We start from the raw sequence: 15,426 nt of genomic DNA on the forward strand, positions 1-15,426 counted from the left end.
AAATATAGTGTTATATATCCAAAACAGAGTTTAATTGATGATTAAGGGTTAAAACTGCTTCCCATACTTAGGTGAGCTTTTTTTAGCTGAAAATTATCAACAAGTTGCATGACAATAAGGTAATTGTCTCTTAATTGCAGGGAGCTACAGTACTGATCTGGTATCTTATTTTACTGAACCAATCAGATACAGCATATATCATAGTACAGCACAATATGTCAGTGGTTGTGACTGGCTGCCAATTGAGGAAGTCTAGAAGAGCCTCCCCAGTATGATTTAAAAGTTCAGAGGTTAACCTTAGATTTTAGTTGTTTTCTTTTCACTGTGTTGTAAAAAAAAAAAAAAAAAGTACATATTCGTAGTCCTCCATTATGTTAAATTATTATAGCTGAGTTAGTAGGCATAGTGTGTTATCCAGAATGATAACAAGAGTGAAAGATCCGTATTTGTGTATTGGGATATGGCGCCTCCTGTTTTAAATTCCAACAAGTGTTGGGACTTGGAACCAATATTTACTGGACTCTGGGCACCCAGCTGGTATATGAAATCCGAGACAAAGTTTAGAGCAAATTGATTCATTTATCAGTGTAGACAACAAATAATTGACTTTAGAAATATATACAGAAAATTAATTTCCAGTGGACATATTTTTTCATGAACCAGCTTAATCGGTTTCTCCACCAGCACGACCAACTGAAAGTAAACCACCAGCATACAGTGTGGGGCATTGCAACTGTATGGCTGCGTAATTAACCCATATAAACCGTAAGATATTGTGTAGATACATAATTTCTTTTTATATATGTCACTATGTCACTAATAAGATGGCTTCCCGGAAAAGACAAACACGATTCTCGCGAGTATGAAAAGGACTGCCACAATTTGCGCGAGAGCTCCCGGGATCTCCACGCCTTCAGGCTACACCATACGCTGGCTGTGTTGATACGTTTTGTTTTTGTGTGTGTTTGTCGGTAAAATACGTTTGGAATTCGGAGACACCGCTGCCCCCGTGCTTTGTTCGGTAAATAAACATCTTTACATGTTAGTAGTCAAGCGTCAGAGAAAATTGTCTTGAAAAATAAGAATTTGATCAACCACGAAGATGTCAACAACCGAAAACAAGAATACAAACAGCACAGAGTCGTGGGGAGGCTTCGATGACAACCCGATTCAGGTAAAAGAAAAAAAAAAAAAAGATGAAATTCAGCAGTTCTTTGGGATACAAAATTGCCGGGTTTTGTCATGTATAGCAGTATCATAGTATTAAATTATATTAAAGATATTAAAAACGAAACAGTCATTTAAGATGTGCAGCACTTCCACGGTTATAAAAATACACTACATTAAAATCAGTACAAACCTTAACTGTAACCCTACACTTACTGTGTGCGTTGTTCGTTGACAGATTGGTTTATTATTTGCTAATAACTTTGTTAAGGTATTTGTGTACACTTGTATCTTAGATTAAAACTATGAAATACGAGCTGTCAGATGACCATTACAAAACCATGCATAGTTTCATGATAACCAAAAACGTAATTCTCAAGACATAGCCTTAAATGGTTATCAGGCAGTAAGGAGTCAGTTGGTGTCTTTACTGTAATATGGTACTAAAGGGATGGAAATAAGACTCCTATTGCATTGACCCATTCCAGGTTTTAATGTGAGCTTGATTAGCTACAGTATATAGGTAATAAAAATAAAAAAAGCGCTCAGTTTTATTAAAATCATAGTAAAACCAGGAATGAATCAAACCCATAAGCATTGGAGTCTTATTTCCATCCCTGTACTTTGGTATATATATTTTTCTGATACTTCAAAATCAAAGGATATTTGAATTGTACAACAGCGTACAGTGTACAATAGACATTGTGTAGACTTTCACACTACATTGAATTGGGAGACACTGTAGATGCAGCACTGCTGGATAATTCAGTTGACCAAAGCTTGATTTTTCCACTGCAGGGTGGTGGCTCCGCGGTGATCGACATGGAGAACATGGACGACACCTCAGGGTCGAGTTTCGAGGACATGGGGGATATGCATCAGCGAATGAAAGAGGAAGAGGAGGTGTCGGAGGAGGCTGCGGCGACAGAGGAAGGGGATGACGGAGAGTTCTTAGGCATGAAGGGGGTCAAGGGGCAGCTCAGCCGGCAGGTTGCCGATGAGGTGAGACCAGGTTGTCCATGAAGGAATGACGGTTCAGCCCTTGGATTAGATCATTTACATAGATCCCAATTAGGATCTTTAAGTTCATCTTATAAATTCCCCTGTAAATGTATTTATTTATTTATTTTATTTTATGTTACCGTACTTGTAAGACATGCATTTAAGTAAAGCCAGAACAACAGGAGGCTATCTAAAAAAGGTATTAGTAGATATTAACAGCCCTGAGAATTAGTCTCTTTTTTTTTTTGCTTTTGACTCCTAGGTGTGGCAGGCCGGTAAGAGGCAGGCATCAAAGGCTTTTAACCTGTATGCCAACATCGACATCCTCAGACCCTACTTTGATGTTGAGCCTATCCAGGTCAGGAACAGGTAAGGTACTTCTAAGGGTCATAGGGGTTATGTGGTAGGTGGGGTGGGGTGGGGTGGGGTGGGGTGGGTTGGGGGGAGAACCCCACATAATCTATCACGTCGGCACTTTACACCTGTACACATGCGTGATTTTGATTGAGCGGATTTTCACTCTGATATATCATTGTATTTATCTTGCTCTTAATTGTATTATTACCTGTACTGTGATTCTTTAAATGTATTTTTGTTTACAACTGTAAGTCGCCCTGGACAAGAGTGTCTGCTAAGAAATAAATAATAATAATAATAATTTACTGGTGGGTAAAGCTGGTGATTGTGCCTGGAGAGGGCTCTGTGCTGCTTATGATCTTTGCTGTTTTCAACTTGTCGTATCAGTGAAGCACAGTGTTTCTGCATTTTTTAGAAGTATAAATGCTCCAGTAAACATTAAATAGCAATCACAATACTTTGACAGTTTTTGTTTTATTTATTAGCAATAGTGTCTGGCTGAATTTGTTTTTGATGTTTGAAATGGATACATTTCTTTCAAAACAAAAAACCAAGGAAGAAAACACAAGAGTCTACTGAAAGTGAAAGGCGACAGAAAGTTATCGGACCTGTCAACACTCCCTTGTTTTCGGGACTCTCCCGTTTTTTGGACACTTCTCCCGGGAATGATTTTCTCCTGTATTTTGTTCAGAACTCTACTGTTAATCCCCTTTATGTCAACAAACTGTTACTTTCAACAAAAGTCATGTACGGTTTGTGGTTACTGCAATCCCCATATGTACCTAGTAGGGTTTAGGACCCAGGGGAGCCCTATGGCAGGCATGCATTCAGTGCGCGAGACAAGCTTGACTGTCTACGATGGCTTGGTGTGCCATAAAACACAAATATGAATGCAAATTTCAAGTTTCTTTGCAACATATTCTCACATAACCTTAAGCACCGTTGATATAAGGCATACTTTCTGTAAACTATGCAGGACTGATTTTAACGGTGGGACATGGGATCAAGAATGATGTTTGTGATAAGCACAAGAGATCACAAAAATACCAAAAAGCCAATGATGCTCAGAAAACCAGCTCATCAATGACATCTTTCGTTGCCAAAGGAAAAACGGAGATGAAGAAAGTTACCTGTTGTGACTAGTTTAGCAAATCTGTAGTAGACGTTCCCAGACTCACAAATTGCAGTCAATTGCTTTAGAAATTCAGGTTGATTGATAACATGTGCAGTGTATGAATAACGTTCCAATACCACTTTATTGTATTTTGCCTTTTTTATTTTTATGATGGACTTATTGACCTGTTTACAAAGTATTGGCTGCTGCCAAACCAGCCATCTACAACAGTACAATAAGAACCACAGGGGCCAAGAGAGAATTGGATTGTGAAGCATGTAATGGTTGTTTTTCTGTTGTGATAGTTGTCCTTTTTAAAAGCACGTATCACAGTCTATCATTCTACCAAGTAATAAAGTGGAAAAGTTGTATGCCTTTGTAGGTATGCACTCAGATTTCAGTTTACAAAAGCTCCCTTATTTTGAAAACTCAGTGTTGACAGATATGAGTTATACAGAGTCACTTTGGATATTTTCTTTTGCTGGCTTAAAAAAAAAAGGTTATCAATGTTAGTGAATTATAGTTTTGTCTTGGTTGATGTTTTTGAAATTGTAAACATTTTAAACGGCTCACAGAAATATGCCGAGAAGGGAAGTAAATGGTAACTTGATAAAATTTACAATGCAGACTATTTTGTATTATTTATAATAACTTAGAAATAGAAAGTGAATATCAGTGTCTCCAAAGAGATTCCTAAATACTGTATTTTAATTCTGTGCATCCAAAGACGTGTAATTAAGTTTTAAGAATGAAGCCTACTATTTGGTATTCTGTCTAAACCAGCAGTCTGTCAGTCCCAAACTGTTGTGGAAAATTATATATTAAATAAACAGGAAAAAAAATGTTTAATCAGATAATTTTGCCTTTTATTGCAACTGTGGTACCATTCAGTAGAGCGAAAATTGTAAAAGGTACTTTAGCTGAAACCTCCCAACAGAAGGGGTACAGATTTAAAAACTAAAGGATAAAGAGCCCAGCAGAGTACACTTTTGTCCATTCAAATGACAACACAAAAAAAAAAGAATGAATTACAAGTTCATAAAAACCCTGCAGTGACATTTACTATTCACTATTTGCAGCGTCACTTGTGTATATAAGATGATGTTTTTGTTTTCTTGCAGGTTATTGGAGTCTCTGATACCCGTCCGAATAATTAACTTCCCACAGGTGATTGTGGCTTTTAGATCTGATTTAAAACCATGCACTCTGGGCCATAGGCTGTAGAGTCAACATTTGATATTACCCAATCTTAAACTAAAATATATAGTAATGTTTCTTTTTAACCAGAGCTGGCATTCTACCGAGGTCAAACTTAGGTTTCAGGCTATAGCTGGCAGTATTTATATGACTGATTGGTATTTACAATTCCAGCTCCAAATCTGTGTTACATGGCAAACCAGCAGAGAAAATCTTTTGTACTTTACCAGAATTTTTACATGAGCGTCAGCATTTATGATGCAAAAAAAACCAAATCGGTGGACACAACCTCAGTGTCTTCATAGCTAATTACGGCAGTGCATGCACCGTATGGACTTAAAAACAAATCTATTTAAAAACATGCTTGTGGTTTAAGTTCTGACTAAAAGCCTGTTCAGGTGACCAGAACCCTTACATTCCAGATATCTATCCTGCATTGTCTTTTGAAACCCAACTTATTTTAGGGATTGAAGATATAATTGACTGCAAGTTATTAAAGCACTTTACTTTCAGTTGAAGTAAATGGTGTTTCATATGAAACTGACAGGAATAGTAATTGTTTTCTAATTCAAAGCACTGGTAGCTTTAAACTGTAGATTCAACATTTGATATTACCCAATCATAAACTAAAATATATAGTAATGTTTTTTTTTTTACCCTTAGAAAATTGCTGGAGAACTGTATGGCCCCCTGATGCTTGTTTTTACATTGGTTGCCATTCTCCTGCATGGAATGAAGACTTCTGGAACTGTCATCGTAAGGAACGAACTCAGACCCTTTTTTGCAAGAGTGTTCTGAAGTATTGGGAAACAAGTGGACTCGGTTTAGAATAAAGTCTAAAAAACTGTGTAATCCCTATTGATGGACCTAAGAACAATATGATATTTGTGTTTAAAAAAAAAAAACACACATGATTTTTTTTAAAATAAAAAACATACCAAATACTACCATTAGAGAAACCGCTTTATATCACATATGCATAAGAAAAAATAATTTTAATAAACACTTTAGCTGCTTAATTGTTGCCACACCTCACAGTTCAGACTCCCTTGCATCTCCCTGCAGAGAGAAGGCACATTGATGGGCACAGCTATAGGCACCTGTTTCGGATACTGGATTGGCGTCTCCTCCTTTATCTATTTCCTGGCGTACTTGTGCAATGCTCAGATCACCATGCTGCAGATGTTGTCACTTCTGGTATGTACTAAAGGACCATACTATGGTTAAATACACATCTATCAATTTTTTACTTATACTGACAGTTTGTTTTTGTATTCTAAGTTTCTACCTAAAGTATATTTGTGTTTTACTTAACTCACAATCATAGCCACGTGTTTGCCAGTTTCATTCATTAACACTTTGATTCCCAGCGTTGTTCCTGAACACTAGTATTTTTTTTTATTTTTAACATTGCACAACTACCTTAAAGCCACAGATCATTGTTTTATATCTGAATCTGTACTTTCTTGAACCTAGTAAATAAATAGTCCTTTTCTAATATACAGTATGTACATGCTGTTTTACAGGGTTATGGTCTGTTCGGACACTGTGTTGTTCTCTTCGTGACCTACAGTGTTCACTTCCATTCTCTGTTCTACATCCTGTGGTTGGTCATTGGAGGACTGTCAACATTACGTATGGTAAGGGCTAAAAAAAACAACAACAAAAAACGCTACAGTTCTGTTGAATGTATATATCTGCCTAATAACACACAGTTACACTCCAGAAGTTATGTTTGACAGTCCAGTATACAGGAAGTTAATTTCTTCTATCTTAGGTTTAGCTTTAGTTTTTTGAATTGTTTAGACTTTATAAACTGCATTTAAGAAATCAGCCAATTGAGTTTATACCACCTAAAAGTTTATTTTGCCACGGCTATAATTTTCATTAAACTGCATTTATTTTATTCTGGGAAAAAAAAAAAAAAGTTTATATTTGTCTCTGGGAGACAAGACGCTTCAGATATGCTCCAGCAGCCGAACCTGGGGCGAGCCCATTTCCTCTTCCCCTCTCCTGACCTGCTCTCCTTCTCGCACTTGGTTTGCTTGTCTGTCTCTTCAAACTGAACTCCCGACCGCTGTTTAGCCAGGCTATTTATAGTTTAAAAACTGCTAATTAAAGTGATGCACGAGTGGGAATGTTACCTTTTTTAATGTAAAAAATATAGCGTTTATTACATCAGTGGTTCCCAAACTGTGGGTCGCAAGAGGTATTGGGGTGGGTCGCAGAACCATACAAAGTAAAATATAAACATATTTTTAGTTTGAAATGAATTGGAAAATAATGACCCTAAATATTTTTAATCTGAGAAAACAAAACAGACAAAAGGTAAGATCACTACTAGACAAATAAATGATAAATAAATTACAACAATGTAGCCCCCCCCACCCGCATGTAAAATGGTCTGGACCAGAAAGCTATCACATGCTCCTACTGAACGTCACCTCACCAGTGCTCGGTAGTTAGGCTGGTAGTGTGTATCATCCAGAGGTGGAGTCTCGAGACCAGGTCTTGGTCTTGATCTCAGTCTCGGCATGACGGTCTTGACAATTTATTATTATTTATTTCTTAGCAGACGCCCTTATCCAGGGCGACTTACAATCGTAAGCAAATACATTTCAAATACATCACAGTACAAGTAATAATACAATTAAGAGCAAGATAAATACAATGACTTTGGTTCAAGCAAGTACAAGTGTGACAAAATACAATTCAATAATACAGCAGATAACAGTGTCAGTGATAGTTACATCAGGATATGATTAAATACAAAATACTACAGATTAAACACTTGGCATATTACAGTACTCTGAAGTACAGGATTAAATGCAGTAAAATAGGGGATAGATAAGAGCAAGTAAAGCACATTTAAAGAAGGGTGATATGTGTCCCAGGGGAAAAACAGAGGAGTTCTACAGGTGCTGTCTGAAGAGGTGAGTCTTAAGGAGGCGCCGGAATGTGGTCAGGGACAATATGCTTGATTATCACTCTAGTAGCATTTAACATCCTCTCAACATAGACCACACACTTACCATGGGTAAAACCATAGCAACGAGCCACTGATTGGCTAGAGAGATGAGAGATTAGAAGATGTGCCAATCCCGTACTAGCAAAAGAGAATGTGAGCGTGACGTTTCCTTTTCTGTTTATTTATTTTTCAGTAATATTTTGCTACTAAATTACCGGCAAATACTCACTGTAGTCACATTAAAAATTGCAGCAAATCTAAAAAATTGCAGTTCAGTTTCGGTTTCTGCAATAAATTTGCCTTCTCAATTTTTAAATTGATGAGAAAAATAAATAAATAATGGACGGTAAATTGCAAGCATTGCCACACAAAGGTGTCAGAAGTGTGGGGAACTTCTTTTTAAGGTAAGCCAATTATTTGACATGAGTATAGCTTGTATGTAAAGCTAGCGAACACAATATTTCAACTCGCTTTGTCGTTAGATAACCCTGATTAAATTAGGAAACAGTTTTAAAGACAAGCTCAGTGGTCAGATCTCAGAAATAAATGCAGATAAACATCAGCCCAATATGAAATAATATTTTTTTATATATAAATGTCACTAAAGCTATGTTTGCTATGAAGTTTTAAAGATAGGAAATAAAGACTATTGCTTTTATTGAGAACTCTGTGTGGATATGGACTTGATTTTAACGTGAGTTGCTGTTGTTTTTCCCCCTTCGCTGTGGCTGTCCACTGGAGGAGACTTTTGTATGCAGTTGTCTTAAGACGAAGCACCCTGTGCTTAATGTTTTTTCAAACACTTTTGTAGCGCTGGCATTCACACTAAATATATATATATATATATATATATATATATATATATATATATATATATATATATATATATATATATATATCTCTCTCTCTCTATATATATATATATATATATATATATATATATATATATATATATATATATATCACCAATACATTCACTTTTTGAGCAATGGAACGTTTAAACCCGCAATTCTAATAGTTAATTTCAAGCAGAATGTATACAATACTGTAATCTGGTTATACCAGTGTCTTCTGCTAATCCACTGTGAAAAGTTATCAAGTAAACACCATTCTTCTGCCTATGCATAATTTTATATCATGCTTATATTAATAGTAGTCGTAGTGGTAATAATAATAATAATAATAATAATAATAATTAATAATAAAAAAATAATATTTTTAAAAGTGGATGCATTGTATTGCTTTATTTTTTCTATTAGTCTGATGTGAAAGATTAAGTAATTTTAGAAGCACAATCCTATATGTATGTGAAAACATGAATATAGAATTATTGAAGCCTATGAGCCATTGAATATTACTTTCTATATAGTTTGCATATATACTGGTCTCTAGCATATCCAGTCTTGGTCTTGGTCTCAATTTTGGTCTGGACTACATCACTGGTATTTACGCAAAGCATTTGTTAAAATTGATACATTTTTAAAACGAGGGAGTACTAGTGATCGAAGTACAAGTCCAATGCCTCCACCTTTAAAGAAAAGCAAAACTGTATCGAGGAAATATGACCACAGTTACATTGAGTTTGACTTCATTGTGTGTGGGACTGAAAACAACCCAGCTCCAAAGTGTGTGTTGTGCCTAGAAATGCTTGCAAAGGAAAGCATGAAGGCTTCCAAATCTAAAAGGCATTTAATTACCCGGAATGCACAAACAAAAGCTGTGGTTTATTTCTTAGAAAAAAAGAAATCTATTCGCCAAGATGTGTGTTTTAAGAAAAAAGCCCTGAAAGCATTGCATCTTATCCTGCACATTGCAAAATCAAAAAAGCCTGAATCAGGGAGGAGCTGGATTTCGTTGAGCAAATGCTAGGTAAGGAAGCCACACCAAGTCAAAATATCAAATGTGTGCCACTGTCATGTACACCCCACCCCTCGTTATGTCGCCCCTCGCTATACTGCAGATTCGGCTATATCACGGTGCTGGAGTTGGCTCCCCATTTTTATAGTCTTAACTGCACATGCCTTAGCTGCAATATACATAAACAATTTCACTTAGAATTACTGTTCATTTTATTTTGTACTGCACACCACAAACAAAACTATACAAAACAAATAAAAACAAAGCATTAATATCGTACTGTTCTCGTATACACACGCATTGCACAATAACACAAAGCAAATTAAATATCTACTTGCTGAAGCGGTTTTTATTTTAGCCAACAAAGTATTCACTTGTGGCAGCAATACACTAGCAAAAGTCACAGGGCAGCGACGTTGGCTCTCTAATGTTGAGAATGGGGTTCTTTCAATGCAGCGGGTTTGGGCATTTGAGAAAGGAGAGGAAGACGCATTCAGTTTAATTGGAGACTGAAGTTGATGAGAAGCAATTACCCTCTGCAGTACGAATTAAAACAGTGCACTGCTTTTTATTGAAAAAATTAGAAAGCGGGTTGCATAGAGGATTCTGACGCCCCCCGTAAAACAAGGGCGTGGTTGTACAGTATTTGTTATTAGCCTATTTGTTTTTCTATGGGTCTCTCGCTATATCGCGGCCCTCGATATATATATATATATATATATATAGCGGATTTGTACTGGACCCCGACACCCACGATATATCGAGTGGGTGTGTACTACTGTACAAAGTACTACTGTACACAGGCGTATAGAAGACGGGTGGGAGTGTTCCGTCTGTAGCCGATTTTCCGTCTTAAAAATATTTTGGGAACTGCGAAAAATTAGTGTTTGGAATGTGTATTGTAGCAATGGTGGGCGTTGGCGAGCCGAGACCTGATTTCATAAGTAAAAAGTTGTTTTCAGCTTCTTGCAATTTACCATGAAAAATCTGCATTTTATTTTCCTTACAGCATTTTACACTGTAAAGTCATACTTTTATCAGTGCCTTTGGTTACAGACAAATACTGACTTCATGATGGTGTTTGAGTTATACTTAAACTAGTCTGTACATTGACCTAGTGAGTCAGTGGCATATATGATGTTGCAATTTACTAATAATTTGAAGGTGTCTGTGGTTTTAAAACGTCATAATTATTTCTATGTAGTGTGTGTGTGTGTGTGTATATATATATATATATATATATATATATATATATATATATACACACACTGTGTATTATTTTAAATACTTTTACACGCTTATCTGAGGATTTATTTTAAACACCACCATCTAGGTGGATTACTGCAGTACTGCAAATTTGAGTCCTGGATTAACTCCCCCCCCCTCCCCCTTGGTGCTGTAGGTTGCTGCTCTGATTTCCCGCACTGTGGGGCATACACCACGTCTCATCCTGTGTGGGACAGTCGCCACTCTGCACATGCTGTTTTTACTTTACCTGCACTTTGCCTATCACAAGATTGTCGAAGGTGAGATGCTGTTGGGTTTATTTAATTTGAGATCCATATACGTGTTGAATGGTATCAGTAGGCAGTATAATATCCATTGGTTTGCGAGTTGAAAAGCCTGAACTGTCCCAAACTGGAGTTTTATTGTCCACTGAGCAAGATATGTAAGCAACGTGTGATGAAAGTCTACATGATAATATCACATTATGGGCCCACCTTTTAAAACTTGACTTTGATTTATAGTTGGTCAGTCTTTCACAAGAGCTTTACTGAAATACAAAACTGATAAGGTTAAATTACTAATGTAATATTTGTATATTTCTAAAGGTATTTTGGATACCCTGGAAGGCCCCAACGTGCCCCCGATTCAGCGAGTTGCACGGGACATCCCTGAAGTTTCAGTGGCCCTGGTGAATGCCACAGTAAAGATGATCGGCATCACTCTGCAGTCCCATTAATAACAAAACGAACTCTAGAAACTGCACAAGCAATGATTAACAGTCCATCTTTGGCAAAGGGCAGAGTTCAGTTCAAAGCTGTTTTTGTTCTTATTCCTTGACTTACTTTTATTTCATGTTGTTTTAATGGTTAACCTCTTTCTGGTAAACATCTAATAAGCAACATCTTCATTTTATATTTGAAAATAAATTATGTAAGGGTTTTTTAGTGCAGTGTAAGAGGTCAAAAGAAAACTTAATAAACCAACAGCCATCTGTATTGAAATCATAAGCTATTCCTAAATTCATCAGTCTTCACTGCCCTGTGATGTGCTACGGGTTGCTTAATTCGATATGTTTCTGTAATGCTTCACTCACACATCGGTATAACTGTAAATTGAAACTATTGATCAGCATGGTAGCTTTCCATCAGCCTGGTAGCTTTGCATCAGAGCCTTACCCCAGGGCTTGACAGTGGGTCATTAGAGAGCAAGACACATATGTGATAATGTAATCTCACACCATTCCTAGGTCCGTTATGTTATGTTATTTTACTTGATTTTTTTCATGTATTAAAAAAAAAAAAGTGTATTGATTAGGGGTCTGTTATTAAATTAGATTTGTTAGACAAACAAAAAAATATTTCAGGATCTAGATGTAACTTCTTTTTATGGCATTGATATACAGAGATCAAGTCAGTGTCACGTCTCAATGGCTCCCAGCATCTTCCATTGAACTGCAGTGTATTAATGGGAACTGTGCTGCAGTTATGGTGCAACGATCTCCAGTTACTTCCCTGTAGTTTCATATGGATTCCCTGTTGAATTGGGTCTTCGTTCATAGCTTGGGAATGGGGTTATGTTAATATTGGATTGTACATTAATGTTCCTTTATCATGGGTTTACTTTTTTTCTTATATATTATAGTTATTGTACAGAAAATAAAAAAATAAAATATTCAAGAAGTTTGACTATAAGTTTCTTTACTGTTACTTTCTGCTGCTTGTTGATATCCTGACACAAAGGGTCTTCAAAGTTTTTACTCCAGTCTTTAATGTAATTTTTTTTAAAGGAGAAACATCAATGTATCTTTTACAAAATGAGAATCAAACTACTTGGGAGTTCTTAGGTTAGATTCTTAGACATTTGCTCCAAATTGTCATTAGAATGTGTTTTTTTTCACCAGATATAAATAACTCTCTTTTAGTGGCTTGTAATGTTACTTATTCAGTGTCAATATTTATAATAAAAAATAATGGAAGTAAAAAGCTAACCCCTTAGACAGGCGTGGCGCGGCATGCGAAGCATTTTGCTGCCTGTATCGCTGCCATTGCTTTCATATGGTGTTGGACAGATCAGTGCGGGATGATACCGCTAGTCCCGCGGTGTCACTCAAATCGAATTTTTTTTTCTGGCTGCTGCATGGTACCGTCAGTGGATTAATCAATCACAGCCAAGTGCTGACAACACATGCTTGCCAGGAAAAACCATGAATGAAACTGTTGTCTACAGAGGTGTCCAAGCACCGTGAAATTTTTGATCCCTCCCATATTTCAGGAAGGGGCAGCGTACCTCCTTGTGCCCGAACTCCCCGCAGGCAAGGCACCAGACTTGATCGTCACGGCCACCGAGGAGGTCTTCCAGTATGCAATCCCACCGAATCTGGGATGGGTCGGGGTTGCAGCGGATCTACTGGTCCATCTCTTCTAACTGCTCCTGCTGGATGCTGTAGGTTTTGTTCTTATCCCGCTCAGACGCCAATGTCGCGTTTCAGCGGGAGCAGTCAGAAAACAAACAGGAGAGACACTGGTTCCTTTTCACAGGGGCGGCAGGATTGAGCATCTGCATTTCCATGTTGCCTCCCAGCCCGGTGTGTGAACTACCCATGTGCACGCTGCAATACTAAAGTTACTTACAACCAAAGTGCTTTAGAAATATCCTTGAGTTAACTAAGCATTTCTTGAAACTGCTCTTCTTATCTGCATTTCTTAAAATAACATTGAAAACATGTGGAGAAGACGCCATTTTGAGGTATGACACAGGCCCGGTTTTGGGGATGGAACCGCGTAACAGTCGTGTTTTGATTGGTCCTTGTCTATTGGAGGAATTTGACGTCAACACGAGTGGGAAAGCGTGGAGGCATTTTTAACACTGTGATCAGAGAGAGTGAGTTCTGCTTTCCAGAACCTTTCAATTAAAATATAATGTGGTATTTTGCTTTACTAATATAAGAAACTAAGGATGACTAATACTTGGTTTAAATTATCATGTTATGCATGAAATGTAAGAATTGGCTTTCGCTTTGGTTTTCAGATAACGTCCCAAATTCTGGCCTGCTTTGATTTTCCGAATTCAGCCCTGTTTTTGGGATATTCTGCTCAGCTGACAGACGAATTTCTAGGTCATGCTCAGTTTACCATAAATAAGTACACCAGAACTGTATCGTGAATTTGTTTAAGAGTAACCCTTAGTACATGAATCAAATGTATTTTTTGACTCTTTCCAGAAAACATTTTTATGAAGAAACAGAAATAAAATGTAAATGTTTTTTAAAAAAAAGATTATTTCTTTATTACAATGAATAAACTATATTGTACTGAAATAGATACATGAAAATGTATTAAATCAGGTGTTTTCTTTTATTAATGGTTAATATTAAAACAAATAAAAAAAAAGGATATCTCATTTGCTTATGCAATGTTATTATTATTATTATTTATTTCTTAGCAGACGCCCTTATCCAGGGCGACTTACAATTGTTACAAGATATCACATTATACATTATTTCACATATCACATTATTTTTTTACATACAATTACCCATTTATACAGTTGGGTGTTTACAGGAGCAATCTAGGTAAAGTACCTTGCTCAAGGGTACAGCAGCAGTGTCCCCCAGCTGGGATTGAACCCACAACCCTCCGATCAGGAGTCCAGAGCCCTAACCACTACTCCACACTGCTGCCCCATCAATATATAGTTATGCATTGGGGTTTAGAAGAACTTCTGAGTTTAAGAGACCAGTGCCCTTCAACAACTTTAAATACATCTTATTGTATTGTATTAGTCAACATTTCCTTTATCTATTCCTGATAGTTTAACCAGGGCTTCTCAAACTCGGTCCTGGGGAACCCCTGTGGCTGCTGGTTTTCATGCCAACCGAGCTCTCAGTTACTTAACTAGACCCTTAATTGAACTAATAATTTGCTTAATTAGACCTTTTTAGTTGTTTTCAGCTCTTAAACAGTTGCAGTTCAAGTTACTTATCAAATGTTACAGCTAACTTGAAATATGCAAATGTTCAAGAGCTGAAAACAAGTAAAATGAAGCATAGAATGATGATGCGACACAGGAGCTGCGCAACTACAAGGCTGGAGCTACAGGGCTGGAGCCTCCGGTAAAGATCTCCTTCTCACCTAGCGTGGAGAAGATGCCATCTTGTCTTTCTTCAAATCTCTCGGATCTCAAGTTTTAAAACTGAAACACTTTTAAACAAGCATAAAAAGTCAACTAATCCTTCATTCGAGGCTGTTCCATTTCTTCACATATAAGTAAGGTGACCATATGGTTCCATTTTCAGCGGGGCAGTTTGGGACAGTTCAGGCTTTTCAACTCACAACCCAATGCATTCTGGTACTTTTTACCTGTCTCAGGTACCATTCTTTCCTTTAAGAGAAGCAGGACCACGCTTGCCAAAATGCGTTGGGTTGTGAGTTGAAAAGCCGGAATTATCCTAAACTGTCCCACTGAACACGGAGCCATATGGTCACCTTAACTATAAAGATGGGTAACTAAACAAGTTATGAATTTCCTTGGCGCATAT

The 15,426-nt window shown here is 37.0% G+C and overlaps 1 protein-coding gene across 1 annotated transcript; it reads left to right on the plus strand.

Annotated features, from left to right (window-relative positions):
- Nucleotides 1-778: 778 nt before the first annotated feature.
- Nucleotides 779-12,574, plus strand: yipf3 (Yip1 domain family, member 3). The gene is made up of 9 exons (XM_034003361.3): nt 779-1,174; nt 1,966-2,169; nt 2,432-2,538; nt 4,762-4,807; nt 5,501-5,593; nt 5,903-6,034; nt 6,364-6,477; nt 11,065-11,188; nt 11,495-12,574. The coding sequence occupies exons 1-9, from the start codon at nt 1,103-1,105 to the stop codon at nt 11,623-11,625; spliced, it is 1,023 nt and encodes a 340-aa protein (XP_033859252.1). The 5' UTR covers nt 779-1,102; the 3' UTR covers nt 11,626-12,574.
- The last annotated feature ends 2,852 nt before the right edge of the window (nt 12,575-15,426 follow it).

This window comes from Acipenser ruthenus, chromosome 5 (assembly GCF_902713425.1).
Source record: "Acipenser ruthenus chromosome 5, fAciRut3.2 maternal haplotype, whole genome shotgun sequence".
NCBI classification, from domain to species: Eukaryota; Metazoa; Chordata; class Actinopteri; order Acipenseriformes; family Acipenseridae; genus Acipenser; species Acipenser ruthenus.